The sequence below is a fragment of the Centropristis striata genome, chromosome 2 (assembly GCF_030273125.1).
Source record: "Centropristis striata isolate RG_2023a ecotype Rhode Island chromosome 2, C.striata_1.0, whole genome shotgun sequence".
In the NCBI taxonomy this organism is placed as follows: Eukaryota; Metazoa; Chordata; class Actinopteri; order Perciformes; family Serranidae; genus Centropristis; species Centropristis striata.
The window spans coordinates 32,465,722-32,485,439 of record NC_081518.1 but is presented as its reverse complement, the minus strand read 5'-3'; the positions used below and the strand labels follow the sequence as shown (position 1 = coordinate 32,485,439).

The 19,718-nt window shown below is 39.3% G+C and overlaps 1 protein-coding gene across 2 annotated transcripts; it reads left to right on the top strand.

Annotated features, from left to right (window-relative positions):
* Window positions 1-3,720: 3,720 nt before the first annotated feature.
* terfa (telomeric repeat binding factor a) lies at window positions 3,721-19,710 on the top strand. 2 transcript variants are annotated; one of them, XM_059349050.1, is made up of 12 exons: window positions 3,721-3,920; window positions 6,198-6,293; window positions 6,703-6,821; window positions 7,066-7,152; window positions 8,716-8,856; window positions 9,183-9,307; window positions 15,719-16,225; window positions 17,769-17,876; window positions 17,970-18,107; window positions 18,416-18,492; window positions 18,591-18,637; window positions 19,383-19,710. In XM_059349050.1, exons 1-12 carry the CDS (start codon window positions 3,782-3,784, stop codon window positions 19,536-19,538), a joined length of 1,740 nt encoding a protein of 579 aa, XP_059205033.1. In that variant the 5' UTR covers window positions 3,721-3,781; the 3' UTR covers window positions 19,539-19,710. The 2 variants fall into 2 exon arrangements, with proteins under 2 accessions (XP_059205033.1, XP_059205024.1); XM_059349041.1 differs by having other exon boundaries at window positions 19,380-19,710.
* The last annotated feature ends 8 nt before the right edge of the window (window positions 19,711-19,718 follow it).

Here is a 19,718-nt window from a genome sequence, read left to right as displayed (position 1 = left end):
TGGAAAATGTTTGGATGTTTAGTAATGATTCTTAACAGGGTGGATGTGTGACCACAGAATTATCATTAAAACATTGCCATGAACCGTTAAATGAAATATTTTGTTTCCTGTTATCCTGGGAGAATGTTTCCTCAAGAACAAAAGTCCTTCTGCTTTATAAACAAAGTATAAAAGTTGATATTAACATATATAAATGGAATGTTTTATTCATTTTTTTAAATTAATGTGTCATAATCTTATAATGTCATATCTTTAATGTCATTCTTTTACATAATAAACTTGATTCAATTAAAGCGAGTGATTATCCATTATACACATTTGCTTTTCTCTACTCCTGGGTTTTGTTTCTGGAGAACACAAAGTACATAACATGCTCCAGATCTGCAGGTTGGAGGGTGTGACTGCATTACTTACTGCAGAATCGAAGAAGAATAAGATTCAGTTAAGACAAAGTGAAAGATTTTACTGGGAGGGTTTCCACCCATCCCATATAATACAGGATATAGTTGAGGTACATTGTGGGGATCTTTGTGCTCTGTAATGTCAATAGTGTTCAAAATAATAGCAGTCCAATGGGACTAACCAGATTAATCCAGGTTTTTAGTATATTTTTTATTGCTACATGGCTAACAAAGTACCAGTAGGTGCAGTAGATTCTCCCAGCATTCGTGATATGCACGCTCTTAAGACTGTGCAATTGGCCAATTAGTTGAAACCTCTTTGAAAGCCTGAGGAAAATGGGTCGTTCAAGACTTTGTTCAGAAGAACAGCATACTTTGATTAAAAAGTTGATTGGTGAGGGGAAACGTATAAAGAGGTGCAAACAATTATAGGCTGTTCAGCTAAAATGATCTCCAATGCTTTAGAATGGAAAGCAAAACCAGAGACACATGGCGGAAAACGGAAGACAACCATCAAAATGGATGGAAAATAACCAGAATGGCAAAGGCTCAGCCAATGATCGGCTCCAGGATGATCAAAGACACAGACACAGTCTGTCCCAAGACTCCATGTTGAGCGAATCATTTGAAGTGTGAAGGACCACCAGACAGTTTGAGTTTGTATTCTTGTATTTTTCCCGACACGGGGTCTTAAAATATCTTATAACATTTTTCCAACAGTGCTCCCGCCAGTCCATTGAGTTGGTTGAAGACCACTGAAAAGTGCAAATTTCCCCCCAATCCTCCTCAGACAGCCTCATTCCTGCCTCTTTTTTCCATTTTTCTTTAATATGGAGTGTATTTTCATTAGTAGCATGAAACAGTGAATCATATAATCTAGAAATGCTTTTTTCCCAGAGTTGAACTGAGGGCTGATTTCAAGATTTTGTAGAATGATAATTCTGCTGCTGATAAGTCTGTAGTTTTGCATTTCCGGTTGAAATAGTCACGAATTTGGAGAAATCTGAAAAAAGTCATTTTGTTGTAGATCATGCTTGACCTTTAAAGACTGAAAACGTTGTATTGTGCCGTTATGTGTGAAGGAGAGATAGGTTGTGAGACCCTTCTCGACCCAGGATTCGAATCTTTTATCTCCCCTATTGGGTAGAAATTCTGTATCATAGGCATACCATCTAAAAAGTTTTAGCATCTTCTGGATTCCACATGCCTTAACTACCTTCTGCCATATTTTAAGTGTTTGATTAATCCAGGGGTTGTTTATAATTTCCAATTTAGCTGCCAGTCATACCAGATTCTAATTCTTTCCACCTGGCCTTGTATTCCCCATTGCACCAGTGCAGCAAGGGAATTAGTTGTGAGGCATAGTAATAATGTCGGAAGTGCAATCCCACCACTTTCCTTTCCTAGCTGTAAAGTGGTAAACCGAATTTGTGGTTTCTTTCCCTGCCAGATGAAGCGAGAGATCCATTTATCCCATTCTCTGAATTGATTGTCGATCACCTCTACTGGTAGAGTCCTAAAGATGTGCAATAGGCCGGGGAGGATATTCATTTTGACTGCACTTATCCTTGAATTCAAATTGAGAAAGGGGATGAGGTTCCATCTGTGCATATCTGATTTTATTTTTGAGGATAGTGGTCCATAATTTGCTTGTGATAGTTTTGAGAGATACTTAGTCAGATTAATGCCTAAATATCTTATTGAATTGGCTTCCCATTTGATATTAAATTTATCCTGTACATTTCTTGGGGCACTACAATTTAAGGTCATGCTTTCTCAGCATCTAATCCCACTATCAATGATCTAGTTTTGTCTTTGTTTGTCTGGTCTAGTATGTGTAATGTTCTTCTTATCTTATCCACAGTTTGTCTCTGCTGGATGAATCCAGTTTGATCTAAATGGATCAGATCAGGTAAAATTGTTTCTAGTCTGCGAGCTAACGTGGACATAAATAATTTATAATCTAGATTAAGGACACTAATAGGTCAGTAGTTACCACACTCCTGCCTACCTTTGTCCTCTTTGGGAATGACTGAGATGGTTTCTTCCCGCCAGGAGGGTGGTATTTCTCCTTTCAATAAGACCCAATTAAATGAGTTAAGTAGTAGTGGGGATAATTCTGGTTTAAATGACTTGTACCACTTGGTGGTGAAGCCATCTGCAGTTATTTAACTCAAACGGATCATTACTTGCATATCAAGAATTTATCATAAAATATAGAATCCCAATTCCTATTAACAAATGTATTATTGTCATAAATGCAATCTCTCTAGGTGTAATTATGTTATTTAAAAGTACATTAACACAAAATCCATCATTATTGCCCTTTGATCCAACCAAACTTGAAATTGGCCAAATTTGTTTTTCCTCTACACGCAAGTTACCGTAACATACGCTCTTTATTTCAGAAAGAAGTTGTATCAACTCCATATGTAACAACCTATTGGAATAACCTTATTAATAACCTTAACTGGGAAAAAAATCTGGAATTTACCTGCTTGATATATAATCAATAATAAGGTTAAAGAAGTATCTTTTAAAATAATTCACAGAATTTACCCATCTAGTTTTTTTTTTGGTCTTGCCCTTTCTCGGCTAAATTGTGGGAAGATATTTGTAACCTGATTTCTTTTTTGTTTGAACCTCATTTGTCACTATGCTTCGAACATATACTGTTTGGTTTCACTGGCTTTCCTTCTGCAAAGAAAAAACAATACTATATCATCAATCTTATAATACAATTGGCCAAATGGCATATCCATAAATGTCACTACATTAATCGAAAACCTCTCTTTCTTGTTTTTGTAAATGAAACCAAACAGTATATTGAGTCTATTAAGAAATCTTCCAACTTGAAAGCTGTAAAAACTTTGAATTTATGTAAACTTTACAGTTTTTTTTTCGTATGAGGACTTGCCTGTGTATTGTAGAGACCCCCTGACAGCGTTTTGTATTATTGTTGTATTGTTGGTGTATTGTCTTGCATTGTGTTGCTTTAATAAAGTTAAAAAAAAAATCCAAATCATTTCCTCCTGCCTTATTTAATTATTTATATTTGTATTGTAATATGCTATTATTTACACTATTGCTCCCCCTTTTCCCATGCAATCATTTATTTATCTTAATTGTATTATTATTATTATTATTATTATTATTATTATTACTTTATTTTATTTTATTATTTTATTCTATTATTGTTATCAGTATTATTATTTTCTCTCCTTATTTTCCTGTCAATCTACTGCTTCACACTCCAGTAGTCCAGTAGGTGGCGGTAATGCACCTGTACGTTGGTCTGCCAACCGCCAATAAAACTCAAAAGAAGAAGAAGATTTCCTCCTGCCGCCTACGCCGCACGTCCAGGCTTCCATGGTGAAAACATGGCGGCAAAAGACTCCTCATCTGAAGTGGAAGCTTTTGTCAACCGCTGGATAGTGGATTACTATGTTAGTCTGGCTGTTGAGTTGTTTGAAAACAAACAGTACGATGCCGTCGTTTCCCTTAAAGAAGTACTTGACAGTAAGTATCAAGCTGCTCCGGAGTGTTTCACTTGTAACCGCCAAAACTTGATTAGAGTTAGTTGATTCAGTAACTTTCTCGGCGCCGATCTGTTTTATTTACTGCATATTGACCATCCTTAAATGTCTCCCAGACAAGTTTGAACTGTGTGCGCTGTGCGTTATTATTCACTTGCAGCTAGCATTATCAACGCTAATGTTAACCCTTTAACCCTTTTATAGGGCACTCCTGGAAATTGAAAATGTCAACCGTGAAGTGTTATTGGAGGATATTGCATGACTTTTTGCAAAATATTTCATTTTTATGTTGCAAATCGACGTCAATTGAATTGAGTCATTATTATTATTATATTTATTATAGTGTCTTTCCCACAGCAACCCTAAATAGACAATATCATATCATCTGCATCCATCACCACTTTATCTTTTACCTTTAAACTATTTCTCTTTTTAGACAACTTATTACATATGCGTAATGTCTGAATGTCTTTTTAAAATCACCTTATATATGAGAAGCACACGTAAATTTAGTTGTATACTTTTAAATACTATGACAATAAAGGAAAGCTTGAATCTTGTGTGATTTACTGATTGATCAGATGCCACAGTGTCACTATCTGTGATGTAGAAATCCATGTAGTTCTATGAGCTCACGGAGAGCGAGGAGACCTGTTATAGATGTCCACTCAAGTTACCAAATATGGTTCTCGGCCTGATAAAGAAGGTCCCATAAACAAGCTCTGGGAAGTGGCCGTGAGCTACACTTTAGTGGAGGTGGGTCCCTCAAGCAACGTATGCCGTATAGAAAGTGTTTTCCAACTGTATTTTTCTGTTTCCCAATTTAAATGACTTAGTACTAATTCGGCAGCAAATGTCTGGTTAACAATTAATAATTTTTTTTTCAAATGTTCAAGTTTTGCACGAAACACAAACAACTTCACAAAGTGTGACATTTATTGATCATTTCCATCAAAAAGGATGGCTATTGGCATAGTAATAACACTGTGTAAATTATGTAAATTAAGAGAAATAAATGACTTCGGCATTTTTTGAACATGCCTTTGTGACTTAGGCAAGATATGGTAACACTTTATTTTGAAGGTGTCTACATAAGAGTCACACAAGCCTGTCAGACACATGACATGACAAGTATCATGAGCATTAATGTTACTTCAAAGTGTCATTATTAGTGACACATCCCATGTCATGTTTACGACACGCTCATGTCACTCTTATGTAGACACCTTCAAAATAAAGTGTTACCATATCTTGCTTAAGTCACAAAGGCATGTTCAAAAAATTCCCTAAGTCGCATTGTATTTTGACTTAGGCATAATAAATCCGCTGAAGTCACACACTTGACATTATCTCAAAGGGGTAAAATCACATGATCTGATTAACTGAGGATTTAGGTGATTTTAGGTGGCCGGCGTCATGAGATGATTTAGGCAAAAAAAAAAAATTTTGACACAAATGACTTAGGCGATTATTTTAACAGTGCGCCGCTATGAGACCAACAGGTGACACAGTCAGCTGAGATGACTGGATTACGTGCATCTAATTCTATAATAACTATATTAAATAGCATATTTTACAAATTCATGGGGTATCCTCCATCAACTGTTAGGATTGTCCTGACCATAAAATCATGCACAGAATTAGTTACCATCACCAGTTGACCTTTCATGAATCAGCACTGGGCAATATGGACAAATTCAATTAGCACAATATTTTTGAGTAGATACCTTGGTTTAGTTCCAGCAATATTGTTGCTTCTACGAGTGCTTTAACAAAATATTTGTTAAATGCACATGAAATAAAAAATACTCTAAGGGAAATACAACATACTCTAAGGGAAAAAACAAAACAAAAAATCCTATGTGCAATATAATAAATGCCAAATAACAGCCATGTAATTAGCCAAGTGTAAATAATAAATAGCCAAGTATTTATGTATATAAGGTGTATATAATTTACATGTGTAATATATTTATGTCTTTTTTAAGTCTTGTCTTTTCTAGTAATTCTGATGAAATTACTAAGTTTGTAGAGATAAGTGATAGAACATAACTGTCTAGCAGCTTTTACAATGAGCAAAATACTATGAGTGAAATTACACTATTCAAAATCTAAGATGATATTTACTCAGCCCTAACATAAATGAGTGGGTTGAAATGGAGATCAAAGCGTGCAGAGCCTGCTATGAATGTGACTAGCTTTCTGACTATTGGAACATGTATTTTGGAAGATAATAAGCGTATGCATCATCCTGTTACAGGTGTCTTGGCTCGTTGTGTGGCACCAACTGATCTCCTGCCAGTGAAGATTAGAATCTTTGAGTTTCTCTGCCACATAATTGATGGTGAAAAACCTGGTAAGATCAACATTATACTTTAATTATGGCACATATCAGTCACTTTGTCAGCAAATGTGTATTGCTGGGAAACTCATTTATGTGTGCAATTTGTCTTAGTAAAAAACATTAACATTAGACAAGTGTAATGATTACTTGGTAACTAGTAAATAAATATGGCTAATAACATTTGAGATATTATTGACTCTTCGAGTTGTTCAAAAAGTAAAACAAAAAACAAAATCTATACTACTTTTGGTTACAAAGAGTTATATATCAGCTCAGCACAACCACCCCTGCTCTGTATAGTTATACAGATTTTAAGCTAGATGCCTCCTATATTAAAAACAAAGTGGATTTTTACACCCAAATAACCTAGCACACAGCCAATCCTACTAGCATTTTGTTACTCAAATGTCTTTGCCCACAGACACTCACCAGTCAACAACTCCTCTGGAATCAGCTTTAATGTTGCTGGAAAGTATGAGCCAGGATTACCATATGCCACAGCAGGACTTCAACAATGTCTGCACTTCTCTTAAAGAGATGGTTAGTGTTTTTTGTTTTTGTTTTTTTGCACAAAAACAAACATCTTTGTTAGGTCAAAACCTATACCGTAAATTTTGCTGTGATTCCTGCGTCCACCTTGTGTGTGTGTGTGTGCGCCACCTCACACTCTCTGGCCTGGATGAATACACACCTTACAGCGCTTGTATGCCCAATGAAGACTAGATTTGTTTATAGGTACTTACTTCAGATTTGATTCAACACATTTTTTTATTTCTGTCCTTAGATGGTGGGGATCCTCATTAAGAACAAAATGTTTGATAAAGCAAAAGAAATGGTGAACAAACATTTTCCCAAATCAATGTTTGAAAAGGTGAGTTGATTAACTAAAACATGTTCACTCAATAACTCCTGATTACAGCATTCATATTAGTATTCATATTGGTCGGACTGTCAGTGCATTATTATATATATATATATATTTAAAAAGTTGCTTTGTCCTTTGTGTTGTGTATTGAATCATGAACATCCATGTGACAAGGCTACATTGAAAGTGTATTTTTACTACTAAGAAAAATAGTACATGAAGTGAAAGTGCAAAAAACACAATATTTCTTCTGATTGTTGCAAGGTAAATGTGCAATGTCACAACTGGACTATCTGGAGTATTATTCATTTATATATAAAAACTGACCTGTTATGATTCATGTCCCACCTGGTCCCATTTACTTTTTTCCTGTTCAGTTCCAGTTACTCGATAAATAGTAAAACAGCCCGATCAATTCTCCCTCTACAACACTGGGAAGATCAGACCCTACCTTGCAGAGCATACAACACAACTCCTGGTACAGGCCCTCGTGACATCACGTTTAGACTACTAAACTCTCTACTGGCAGGTCTTCCTGCATGCACCTTCAAGCATCCAGAATACAGTGCGTCTGTTCCACAACCAGCACAAAAGAGTCACTCCATTACTCATCCCTCTGCACTGGCTACCAGTTGTTGCCCACAATTAATTCAAACTGGCACAGCTTTATTCATGTCCACAACCCCTCCTGCTCACTACGCTCATCCAGTGAAGGGTGTCTGGCTCTGTAGGTCGTCAAACTCCATCCAATCTGATGAGTCCCTCTCAATTTTTAAGAAGAAACAAAAGACCCAGCTCTTTTCTGAACACCTTCACATATAATCTGTACTATTTGCACTGTCCCTATGCACCGACTGACAGCACCTACGTCCTATTGGACTCAAACTTAACCCATGACACTTACTCATTTGTTGTTCTTCAGCCTAGATCTGTGCTTGCGTTGTATGAACTATGTTTGCGCTTTGGATAAAAGCATCTACTAAATGAAATTGTAACAATCATACTGCCCGAAAGCAGATGAAGCAACAATTCTTTTAAGGTCAGTTTCACATATACATTATGGTGGACTTGGAGTGAAGTTGCAACATTTTTCATTTGTTTTGGTTTGCTTCCAGACTGTGCTTTATGTCCCTTGTCAGTTGGACAGACTACGTGAGGAAACAAACTGCTTAAGTGTGAATGCCCCCTAATTACATCTTCAGTCATTGGAGGCAAAACCCTTGTCAGCTTGTTGTGGTTTTTTGTTCTTTGCTGATGTATGTTATAACAACAGCAATGTAAAATACTATTATTGATATATTTTTATTTTATAAGTCATGACATCTCAACATTTGCTAGTTATCATTTTCTTTTACACTTTAAAATGTTTTATAGTTTAATGTCGGGCCATAATTTGTCTTATTACATTAGACCATTTTCAGTTTGACTTGCATGTGCATATTTTAAAAATCATAATGAAACGATGTGTCGTTCAGCCTATTGAGGAATTATGCAGTTTTGACTTCATATTAATGCTTAATTATATCAAGCCATGTGTGCCACATTACCAAATGTCTGTGTTTTCTGTAGAAAGCCATATTTATGCGTCTCATCAATAAGAAGAGTAAAATGCATGAAGTCATCGAGCAGATCGACTTTCAGCGCTTCAGAGAGGAGATGCTCACCTTTTGTCGGAGTATCTGCACATTTGGTGTTCCCTTTCTACACAAGGTATGTTGATGTGTTGTTAAGCACAAGATAAAGGCTGCTTTAAAACACAATAGTTTTTACTTTCTTTATGTTGAAGAGATATTCAAGCTGTAAATGGCCATGAACGATAAACTATTAGAAATGAAGTTTGAGGTTTTATTGCCCTTCAAAGCTGATTTGTTAACACAACTCATTTTCTGGTTACAGCAAAAGGTTTTAAGAAGCATTTTTTAAACAAATTATTAGTCCTCTTTAGAGTGAGAAATACAGATTCAACACAGTTGATTTGTTGGTGAAGTAAATGTCTTTGGGCTTATTTTGTATTTTTGGTTGTGTATGTGTAACAGGCTGCAAAACAGCTCATTGATCAAAAATTTGTGAGGGGCAACGGCGAGGCAGGTGGATCTGATGAGCTGGAGGAAGCAGGCCCGTCCTCTGATGCACCAATTTGCACAGTCCAGTTCGTAATACGGTAGGCCCTCTATCCCTCTCTGTTTATTTCAAACCAGCTCATCATTCTTTGTTATTTTTAGGGCTCCAGGCTATAATGTTTTCTTGTACCATTTTTTGGGAACCTGTTACGTACACTGACTAAACCCAGCCAGCAGACAATAACACAACAATCAGAAAATTAGACAAAGTCAAAGGTGATATGAACAATGATGATTTATTTTACAAAAAACAAACAAAGACACAGTAAGGTGGGGGAGGATGGGACAAGTGATTGTGCCAAAAGAAAGGTGAGGCCTATCTAAACTAGCTCTGAAGAAAAACAAACAAACAAAAGGCCTAACTAACTTATCTACAAAAAGGCTTTCAAAACAATACAGGGGTGGCACAACCAATAACCTAATGGAGTAACAGAGAATAATCTACGTGATGCAAAATGTACAGGGTACCCCAAACTTACCTAGTCCCAACCTCCCACCACACAAACCAATTTTCTTTACCAAAGTCAGCAAATGCATTGAAAAACCAAGAGAGAAGGAAGGCCCAAGATGTCCTCCATTTAAAAGGGTCTCTTCTGTTGTGATTGGCCAGCTGGGGATGCAGGGAGCCAATAGGCAGCACAGCCTGGCTACACAGGTAGCAGCTCATCAGTAATCACCTGCAGGTTGTCATCCCAATCACTGACAGTCTGTGCAGGAATCACCTGAAAACACAGGAAAAGGAGGGAGGAGAAATACAAAAACACACACATTGCTGCCTGACACGTAACACCCCCACCCATATGAGTCCAAACATAACGTTTGGAACTATACCACTCAATGCAACTACAATGCACGTGACAAGGCATCAGCCAGAACATTCTCAGACCCCTTTTTATGACAGATCTCAAGGTTGTAGTTCTGAATAATCAGGGACCAATGCATTAGACGTTGGTTGTGATTTTGCATCCTGGAGAGGAACACAAGAGGATTATGATCCGTGAATACCTGAATAGGCTTTACACTGGACCCGAGATAAACCTCAAAGTGTTGCAGGGCAAACAATAGTTCAAGAGTTTCCTTTTCGATAGTAGAATAATTAAGTTGATGTTTGTTGAACTTTCATGAAAAGTAACTCACAGGATGAGCGATGCCCTGGTGGTCCTCTTGCAGAAGAACAGCCCCAGTACCAGCTGCACTGGCATCAACCTCGAGCTTGAAGGGCAAAGAGAAATCTGGCGCAGACAAAACAGGAGTGCAACACAGTAGACTTTTTAGACTCTCAAAAGACTGTTGACACTCACCGGACCAACTGAATGGTTTTAAGGGACTGGTTAAGGCAATCAGCGGAGCAGCTACAGAGGAGAAGTTTTTGCAGAACCGTCGATAGTAGCCAGCCATTCCAAGGAAACGGCGCAACTCTCTTCTGGTCGTAGGTATGGGAAACGCAGTAATGGCAGAGATCTTAGCATCCACAGGACGCACCTGTCCTCGACCAACCTGCTGACCAAGATAAAGCACAGTGCCTTTTCCAAATTCACACCTCGCAAGGTTGAATGTAAGAGATGCACTGGACAGACGGGTGAAAACTTCCCTCAATGTTGCCATGTGACTAAACCAGTCATCTGAATACACGACAATGTCATCCAGATATGCCCTGCAGTTTGACACGCCTCCCAGTACCTTACTTACTAGCCTCTGAAAAGTTGCGGGTGCATTACACAAACCAAATGGCATCACAGTGTACTGGAGGAAGCTGTCAGGGGTCACAAAGGCTGAAATCTCAGAAGCACGTGTGGTTAAAGGAACCTGCCAGTATCCCTTTAACATGTCGAGTTTACTGACAAAGTGTGCTGGACCGATTTCATCAATACAGTCATCAATTAATGGTAATGGATGTGCATCAGAAACGGTGACAGCATTTACCTTGCAGAAGTCAGTACAAAATCTTGGACTTGCATCAGACTTTGTATCCAGAAGACAAGGGGAACTCCATGGGCTAGAGCTTGGTACTGCAAAGCCATTCTGTAGGAGATAGTCAACCTCTTTCTTCATGATTTGTTTTTTAGTGGGATTAACCCGGTATGCATGCTGTTTGATTGGTGCTGGGTTTGTCAGAACAATATCATGAGCAATGACCGAAGTTTGGGAAGGAATGTCATTGAACAGACTTGGAAAATCATAGATAAGTTTTTCAACATCACAACGCTGGTCATCAGAGAGATGAGACAAGTATTGGGACAAATCAGACAACACCTCAGTATTACAGAGCCTCGCACCCTGTGGTGTAGCACTACGCATCACCAACTCATCATCAAGAGAGCTCACCTCCGGGACGGAGGCCATAAGTGAGACGGCAGTCGGTACAGCTTGAGCTGTGGATCACCCATTCTGAGCTTCTCTGGAGCAGTACTGTTTCATTATGTTGACATGACACATTCGGGACCGCCGCCTGCGGTCAGGGGTTTTGATGACGTAGTTTGTGTCACTGAGTTTTTTCTCTACAACATAAGGACCAGAAAATTTAGTTGAGAGGGTAGAACCAGAAACAGGCAAGAGAATCAAAACTTTGTCACTTGTTTAAATGAGTGGGCAGTTGCTCTCCGATCATAGTGTTTCTTCATCTTCTCCTGGGAAGAGGTCAGGGCTTCTCTAGCTAAAGAACAGGCTAGTTGCAGGTGGTCCTTGAGCTTGGCAACGTACTCTGGAATAATTGTGATTCCTTTTTCTGACGTGACCAAATGCTCTTTAAGGACCTTTAAAGGACCCCGAACCTCATGTCCAAACACTAACTCAGCAGGACTGAAACCTAGTGACTCCTGTACGGCCTCACGGGCGGCAAACAAAACAAATGGGACACCATCATCCCAATCCTTCTGAGACTCATGGCAGTGCTTGCGCAACATGGATTTCATGGTCTGGTGAAACCTTTCAAGTGCCCCCTGGCTTTCAGGGTGGTATGGACTCGAGGTTACATGGTTAATGCCTAAAGTTTTAAGCACCTGGGCAAACACTTTGGATTTGAAATTGGTGCCTTGGTCTGACTGAACTTCTTTTGGCAGACCAAACACTGTGAAAAACTTTAACAAAGCCTTGGTGACAACTGGAGCCGTTATTTTCCGGAGTGGGATTGCTTCTGGGAACCTGGTGGAAGCACACATCACAGTTGGAAGAAACTGATTTCCAGCCTTAGTCTTCGGTAATGGTCCCACACAATCAACAATGACTTTCTCAAATGGCCGCCCATAACTGGAATGGGACAAAGGGGTGCAGGGGGGATAACCTGGTTTGGTTTCCCAGTAACTTGACACACATGACAAGTACGACAATAATGAACAACATCAGATTTGAGTCCTGGCCAAAAGAAATGTTTAAGGACTCTATTGTAGGTTGTGGTTACACCCATATGTCCTGACCACAGATGGTCATTAGCTAAGGACAACACCTGCAAATGATAGGCCATAGGCACAACGACCTGGTATGCTGCATTCCAGCTTGCATCTTCTTCCGAAGAATCGCTAACCCAGCGACGCATCAACAGGCCATCATCATAAACTTAGGCCACTTTCTTCATCTGATTTTCAATGTGGCTGAGAACAGAAGAATGACATTTTGTAAGTGTGCTATCACCTTGTTGTGCTGCAATGAATTCCTCTCGGGTGGCTGGCAGGTCCATCACCTCCGAACTGGAAGAGGAAGACGCAGCATCAGTAGGTTTGACTGTTACCTTACTTTCGGACTCAGCTATCACAGCATCAGGATCCTGCTCAACAACCATAAAAGAGTCAGACAAGTCAACACCATATTTCTTCAACTGGGCTCTGGTTACCACACAAGCAGGAAAAATATCAGATCTCTGGGCTGTGCTGTCAGACTCAAGGTTCAGATCGGGTCTATCTAGTACCTCGAGGACAGGTACAACCTTGTCTCCAGCTATGTCATTGCCAAGAATGAAATCGACACCTTTAATGGGCAAGGCGGGAAGAACAGCAACCTTTAAATAATCCACTGATCAGGGGAGACTGAAGATGAACGTTGTGCAGAGGAGCAGGTACAAAACCCATTTCAACACCCACGAATAACTGCACTTGAGTGACATGATGACTCAGATGTCAACGGTAAGATGCCTTCTAGAATAATGGACTGATCGCCTCCTGAATCCCTAAGAACTTTTACGGACTGTTGATCTTTTGGATCCCCAGTCAGTGAAACAAAGCCCTCAGAAATAAAGGGTTTAAAACAAGGTTCAGGGTCATCATTTTCATCAGCATCATCTTGTGCAACTTCAGTGACTGGAAGGGAAACAGTCTTAATTAGCCCCATGCTTTTTGATTGTGAGGAGCTAATGGGAAAGTGTTGCTTACACTTTAAAGAAATACAATCAGCAATAACATGACCCTTCTTATGACAGTAGAAACACTCACGAGTGTCACGTGGAGGTGATTGTGGTCCCTTTGCCTTTTCAAAAGAAGTGTGGCCAGACTCAGGTCTCATTGGTCGAAGAAGACATGAACACATTTTTATGTGTTAGAACGAACTCATCGGCCAAGACAGCTGCTTTAGACAGAGTAGACACTTTTTGTTCGTTTAAGAAAATAACCATGTTCTCAGGCAAAGCATTCTTAAAGTCTTCCAGCAACATGAGCTCATGAAGGGATTCAAAACTGTTCTTGACATCATTAGCACCGCACCATTTATCAAAAAGAACCCCCTTTTCTCGTGCAAATTCCACAAAGGTTTGACCACTTGACTTTTTATGGTTCCTGAATTTCTGCCTGTAAGCCTCTGGCACAAGCTCATAGGCACGCAAAATCGACTCTCTCAACAGATCATAATTCAAGCTATTTTCTAAGGAAAGAGATGACACAACTTCCTGTGCTTTACCAATCAACTTGCATTGAAGGAGGATAGGCCACATGTCCTTCGGCCATTCCAATGCAGTGGCAATTCTTTCAAAAGCACTAAAATAGGAATCAACCTCTGTCTCCCGAAAAGTTGGCACAAGGGCAATATTCTTACTGACGTTGAATTTGTTTTTGTGACCTTCTGCACGTGAAGGTGCAGAATTCTCAGTAGCATGTGTCGAAGTCTGGCCAGAAGAGATTCTCAGAGCTTCTATGTCAAGCTGCCGCAACTTTATATCCCTCTCAGCCTCTATTTCTAACTTGCGAACCTGCAATTTCAGTTCGTAATCAGCTTTGCGCACATTCTCTTTTTCTTTTGCTTCTAGCTGTAGGCGAGTTAAACGAACCTTCAATTTAGCGTCCCCACTGGACCCACTGGACTCTGGGGAGAAAGGTTCAAAACGCGGCAACGTTGCAGGAAGAGCCTCACGAACAGCCTTATCCCCCAGGGGTGTGGCCTGCACAACCTGCTGTCGCCCTTCAGCTTGAACAGGGGAAACACTTGGTCCAGCCACAGCAACTCCCTCTGGAGAAACCTCAGCCCCTGACTGAACACAGTCAACAGGGTCCATTAGGACCTGTAACTCAATAAGTTTCTCAATAACTTTATTTTTTATTTCCCTTTTCACACCATACTTCTGGACAGGGATGTTAAAATGCTCTGCAATACAAAGTAAATCATCCTTGCGACATAAATCAACCTGTTCAAAACTAGGGTCATCAATAAAGTTTTCCAAATTAAATTTAATTTTGCTCTCAGTCACACCACCTCCACTCATCAATTTTTTGATTGTTTTAGCTCAGGAAAAAAAGGATCCCGGACGAGCCCCCATTTGTTACGTACACTGACTAAACCCAGCCAGCAGACGATAACACAACAATCAGAAAATTAGACAAAGTCAAAGGTGATATGAACAATGATGATTTATTTTACAAAAAACAAACAAAGACACACTAAGATGGGGGAGGATGGGACAAGTGATTGTGCCAAAAGAAAGGTGAAACAAATATAACAAAACAAGGCCTATCTAAACTAGCTCTGAAGAAAAACAAACAAACAAAAGGCCTAACTAACTTATCTACAAAAAGGCTTTCAAAACAATACAGGGGTGGCACAACCAATAACCTAATGGAGTAACAGAGAATAATCTATGTGATGCAAAATGTACAGGGTACCCCAAACTTACCTAGTCCCAACCTCCCACCACACAAACCAATTTTCTTTACCAAAGTCAGCAAATGCATTGAAAAACCAAGAGAGAAGGAAGGCCCAAGATGTCCTCTATTTAAAAGGGTCTCTTCTGTTGTGATTGGCCAGCTGGGGATGCAGGGAGCCAATAGGCAGCACAGCCTGGCTACACAGGTAGCAGCTCATCAGTAATCACCTGCAGGTTGTCATCCCAATCACTGACAGTCTGTGCAGGAATCACCTGAAAACACAGGAAAAGGAGGGAGGAGAAATACAAAAACACACACATTGCTGCCTGACACGTAACAGAACCTGAGGACCTTTCTTATTCTCTAGCTTTTAATGTATTTGTCCTTTTCTAGGAAACATACAATAATCCAGAAGACCAGACTGGAAGCAGCCTTCAAAGCTTTAGCTGCATCTTCAGTTGAGATACCATTCACTAAGCTGGAGGAAGAAGTGGAGAGCGAGGAACAGGCAAGAACAAACAATCTTTCCCTGCGACTCCTTCCTAGTCCCAAGAAGGGCACCAATGGGGACTCAGAGCAGGATGAGTTCTTTCATAGAGACTCAGGCAGCCCCATGGAAGCTTCTCCAGCAGACCAACCACCACAAACGGATGCTAGTACTGAAAAACAGGCAGGTTTGCCCCCAATTACAGCCCCAAAGCTGAGGGACAAGCAGCCTTACACTGTGGCCAGACTGGTGGTTGAGCCGGACAGCCAGGGGAGCTCGCAATTCCCAACAGAATCACAGGAACCGGAGAGTGATGTCACGACAGAAGAGCCACCACAGTCACCGGCTATTAACAACAAAAAGGACCCACAGAGTCGAGAAACAGACAGACGAGACAACATCACCCGCAGCAGGTAAATATTTATTTTAATATTTTTTTACATTCATGCACACATTGATTCCTACGGGCAATTGAGACTCAACAACTGAGTTAAGCTGCGTCTTTGGACTGTGGGAAGAAGCTGGAGAAAATCCATGCCAACATAGAGTGACAGTTGTGGGAAAATTCTCCAAAATGCACGGTTTCGTAAATACTTAAAAAAATGTTTTTATTATTTTGTTGTGGCAGGTGAATACAAAAAAACTGGGAATGTTCTTGTTGTCATTCAATTAATGTGGCTAGTTGGTAGAGTGGTCGCTCATTGATAAGAAAGTTGGTGGTTTGATCCAAGACCATGGCAGCCTACATGTCGAAGTATCCTTGGGCTGAACCCCAAATGGCTCCCGATGCTGCGTTCATCTGTGTGTGAATGAACTCCCAATGGTGGCAGGTGGCACCAGTGTGCCCTGATAGCCTTGCCCACCAGTATGAATGTGTGTGTGAAAGGGTGAATGAGCGCAATCTGTAGTGTAAAGCACTTTGGATAAAAGCGCTATATAAGTGTACTCCATTTAGCTACAAGAACACTTGAAGAACGTTAAAGAGCAGTCAGGAAGATGAACTTAATAAAACTTCACATAAGTCAATTCAATAAAGAGGACCTATCAACATATTGGGTACATCCCATGTGTCTTAATTGCCTCCACGTTGCCCTCACTTTCGTCTTTTCTGGCAAGGAGAGAGGAAAAGTTGTAAGACTCATGAGACGTCTGTTCCTGAGTCCCAGCTGGATCAGCTGTCAGCCGGCTTTAACAGCTGTCTGTGTCTGCACAGATGCAGACTCATAATAATAACGCACTAATAATAAGAAAGTATTTTCTCTCTGAAGCCACTTACCTTTTTAACAAACACCTGCACATGAATAACAACCTGCATTCTGTATTTATACTGTCCTGCTCAGAGGCACGGGAATGCATCCCAGAATATGATTATGGTGACCGCTGAACAGTTTTATTAGGATATATGTTTCAGGGAAAATGGAAATGTTGTAACTCATATCAAACCTACACTCAGGAATGATCAGCCTCACGAGACTGAATGAAAATGATAAAGGACGTAAAAGTGGTAATGGTCTAGCATAACAATTTAGGTCAGTTAGGAGTTTAAGGAACAGAGTGGTATTTTGCTCTTTTTTTTGTCACAGAAACCTTTTTACAATGCTCAAGGAGTTTGCCTGCTTTTTTACCTCAAAATTTTGTGGCTCAAATTGGAAATAACGTTAAACCAAAAAGTTCCAGGAAATGTGAAACCAGAGGAATATAACTCAGGAACAAAACTACAACGGCATTGTTGCTTCGTTTGTCTCGTTAAATGTTAAATGTTAAATATGTTTGATTCCACTTTACGGGGTCAGGAAGAAAATGTTATCCACTTTTTGCTTTTAAAAAATAAACATTGTGTAATTAACTTGACAGCTGCAAACATGTGGAATTAGGCAATGAGGAAAGCATGATTTTAGTCAAAAGAAGATATCTGTGTTTGGACAATGCTTGACTGGGTCTCAACTAACCATGCAGAAAGGCAAAGTCAAAACGGCTGCCGTCGGAGTCTGAGGAGACAGAGTCTCCTTGCAGAACCCCAGTGCAGGAACCTCGTAAGCGACTGGCCAGTGTTCCTTCCAGCAAGTAAGTTCAAATCCAACACTCATCTGATGCCCCTATGTCAAGTTTATAATTCAGTGACTAACAACATTTAATAAACTTTATTTACTTTTGCAGGGATCCAGAAGCCATTCGTATTATGGATTCTTCCATGGACAGCTCAGATGAAATGTTCCCTCCTTCCCCTGGCCCTCGAACCAGCTCCACTCCTCACAAGGACTCTCCTCAAGACCAAGGTCCTTCCCATTCAAAATGGTTAGTAAACATACTCGCCATTTTAGCTTAGAATGACTCACCTGTTTTGAGTACATTTTAGTATAGATGCAACAAAAAGCATGTTTAAAGTTTATCTGAAGATAATTTAGTATGCATTTTTGTCTCTTTAGAGTCATACATAAAAAAAAAAATACTTTGACTGGAAACAAAATCCTTTCCAGCATATTTAAAATACAGCTCTGAAATTATTAAAGATTCAGCTGTTATTTTTTTTGTCATAGTGTTGATCGATTACCATCATAAATCAGGGTACCAAGCATGGAAATAAACTCTGCTCTTGTTCACAGGAAACAACTATACAGGGCTGCAAAGGAAAGTAAGGAAGTATGGAGTGATGAAGAGTCATATTTCAACAGCAGAAAGGGTAATAGTTATTCAGTCCAATATCTGCTTCTGATTATTCCTGTGTAAATCTACTAATGAAAGTATTGTGCATGCAGTAATGTATCTGTTTTGTTCCAGGGTCTCGGAATGAGTCCACCCTCTCAAACTCAGGCAAAAAGAAGAAGGTAAGCATCACAAGACCTGTTTCATCATACGCACAATGTAAAGGAGAAGTGAACACTTAACTGATGTTTAATGTGAAAAAACAAGTTTACTGTAAATGTGATGCAGTGCTTTATCTGGGTAAAGTTTGATGGTGAAAGTCCTTTTAGCTTGGAGTAAAGATACTTTAACATAAGTGTTTATAACTACATTTTTGTTAGAGATTAAAGTTATCAGCTACATTCACTCCTGTGCTGAATTATATGATTTATTAGACAGTGCTTTACATAAGACAATTGTAAAACAATAGGAAACAGCAGTTTCCTCAGATATATTTGTTCTACATTGAGCTTTTATTTGATTAAACTCTCAATCTAATACTGATGTTTCTTTATAACCTATATAGGTATACGAGACCATCAGCAAGAATATTGGCTATTTCAATTTATTTTTATTACCAGCCACGGTGCCATCAGGTTTAATTCTGACAATCATGCAGGTTCTTCAGAACCTTCTTTAGCTCAGAAGTTAATTATTTTTAATAGCTTTATTTAAAAAACAACTTTGTCATGTTATTAAAAGGAGGTATCAAATATCCAATTGTATTCTTTTAATACCCTTAGACAGAATTATCTTTCAGGGTTGATATTGCCTGCAGCTGATAAAGGCACCATACAAACAGGCTTTGGTCAGTTGCATTACCGTGCAACCACTCTGACAAACCTAAAACAAAGCAGAGTAACATGTGATGTGTCTTTTTTGCAGCAGTGGAGCAACAGTGAGACAGAGAAGCTCAAAGAAGGGGTCAGAAAATTTGGGGAAGGCAACTGGACTAAAATAAAGTCATATTACAACTTCACAAATCGAACAAATGTCAACCTAAAGGACAGATGGAGAACGTTGAAGAAACTAAACATGGTCTGAGTGGTTCAAGGGATGGACATTTTTCCACTTCCACGTTAATGTGTTGGATATTCCTTGTTTAGCACAATATAATTTTTATCCTGTTTCCTGCATTAATCATGTTCGAAGATACTGTACAATTTAAGTTCATGACACCTTTTTGTTTAAATAAATGTTCAGGGTTTTTGTGAGATTCGTTGT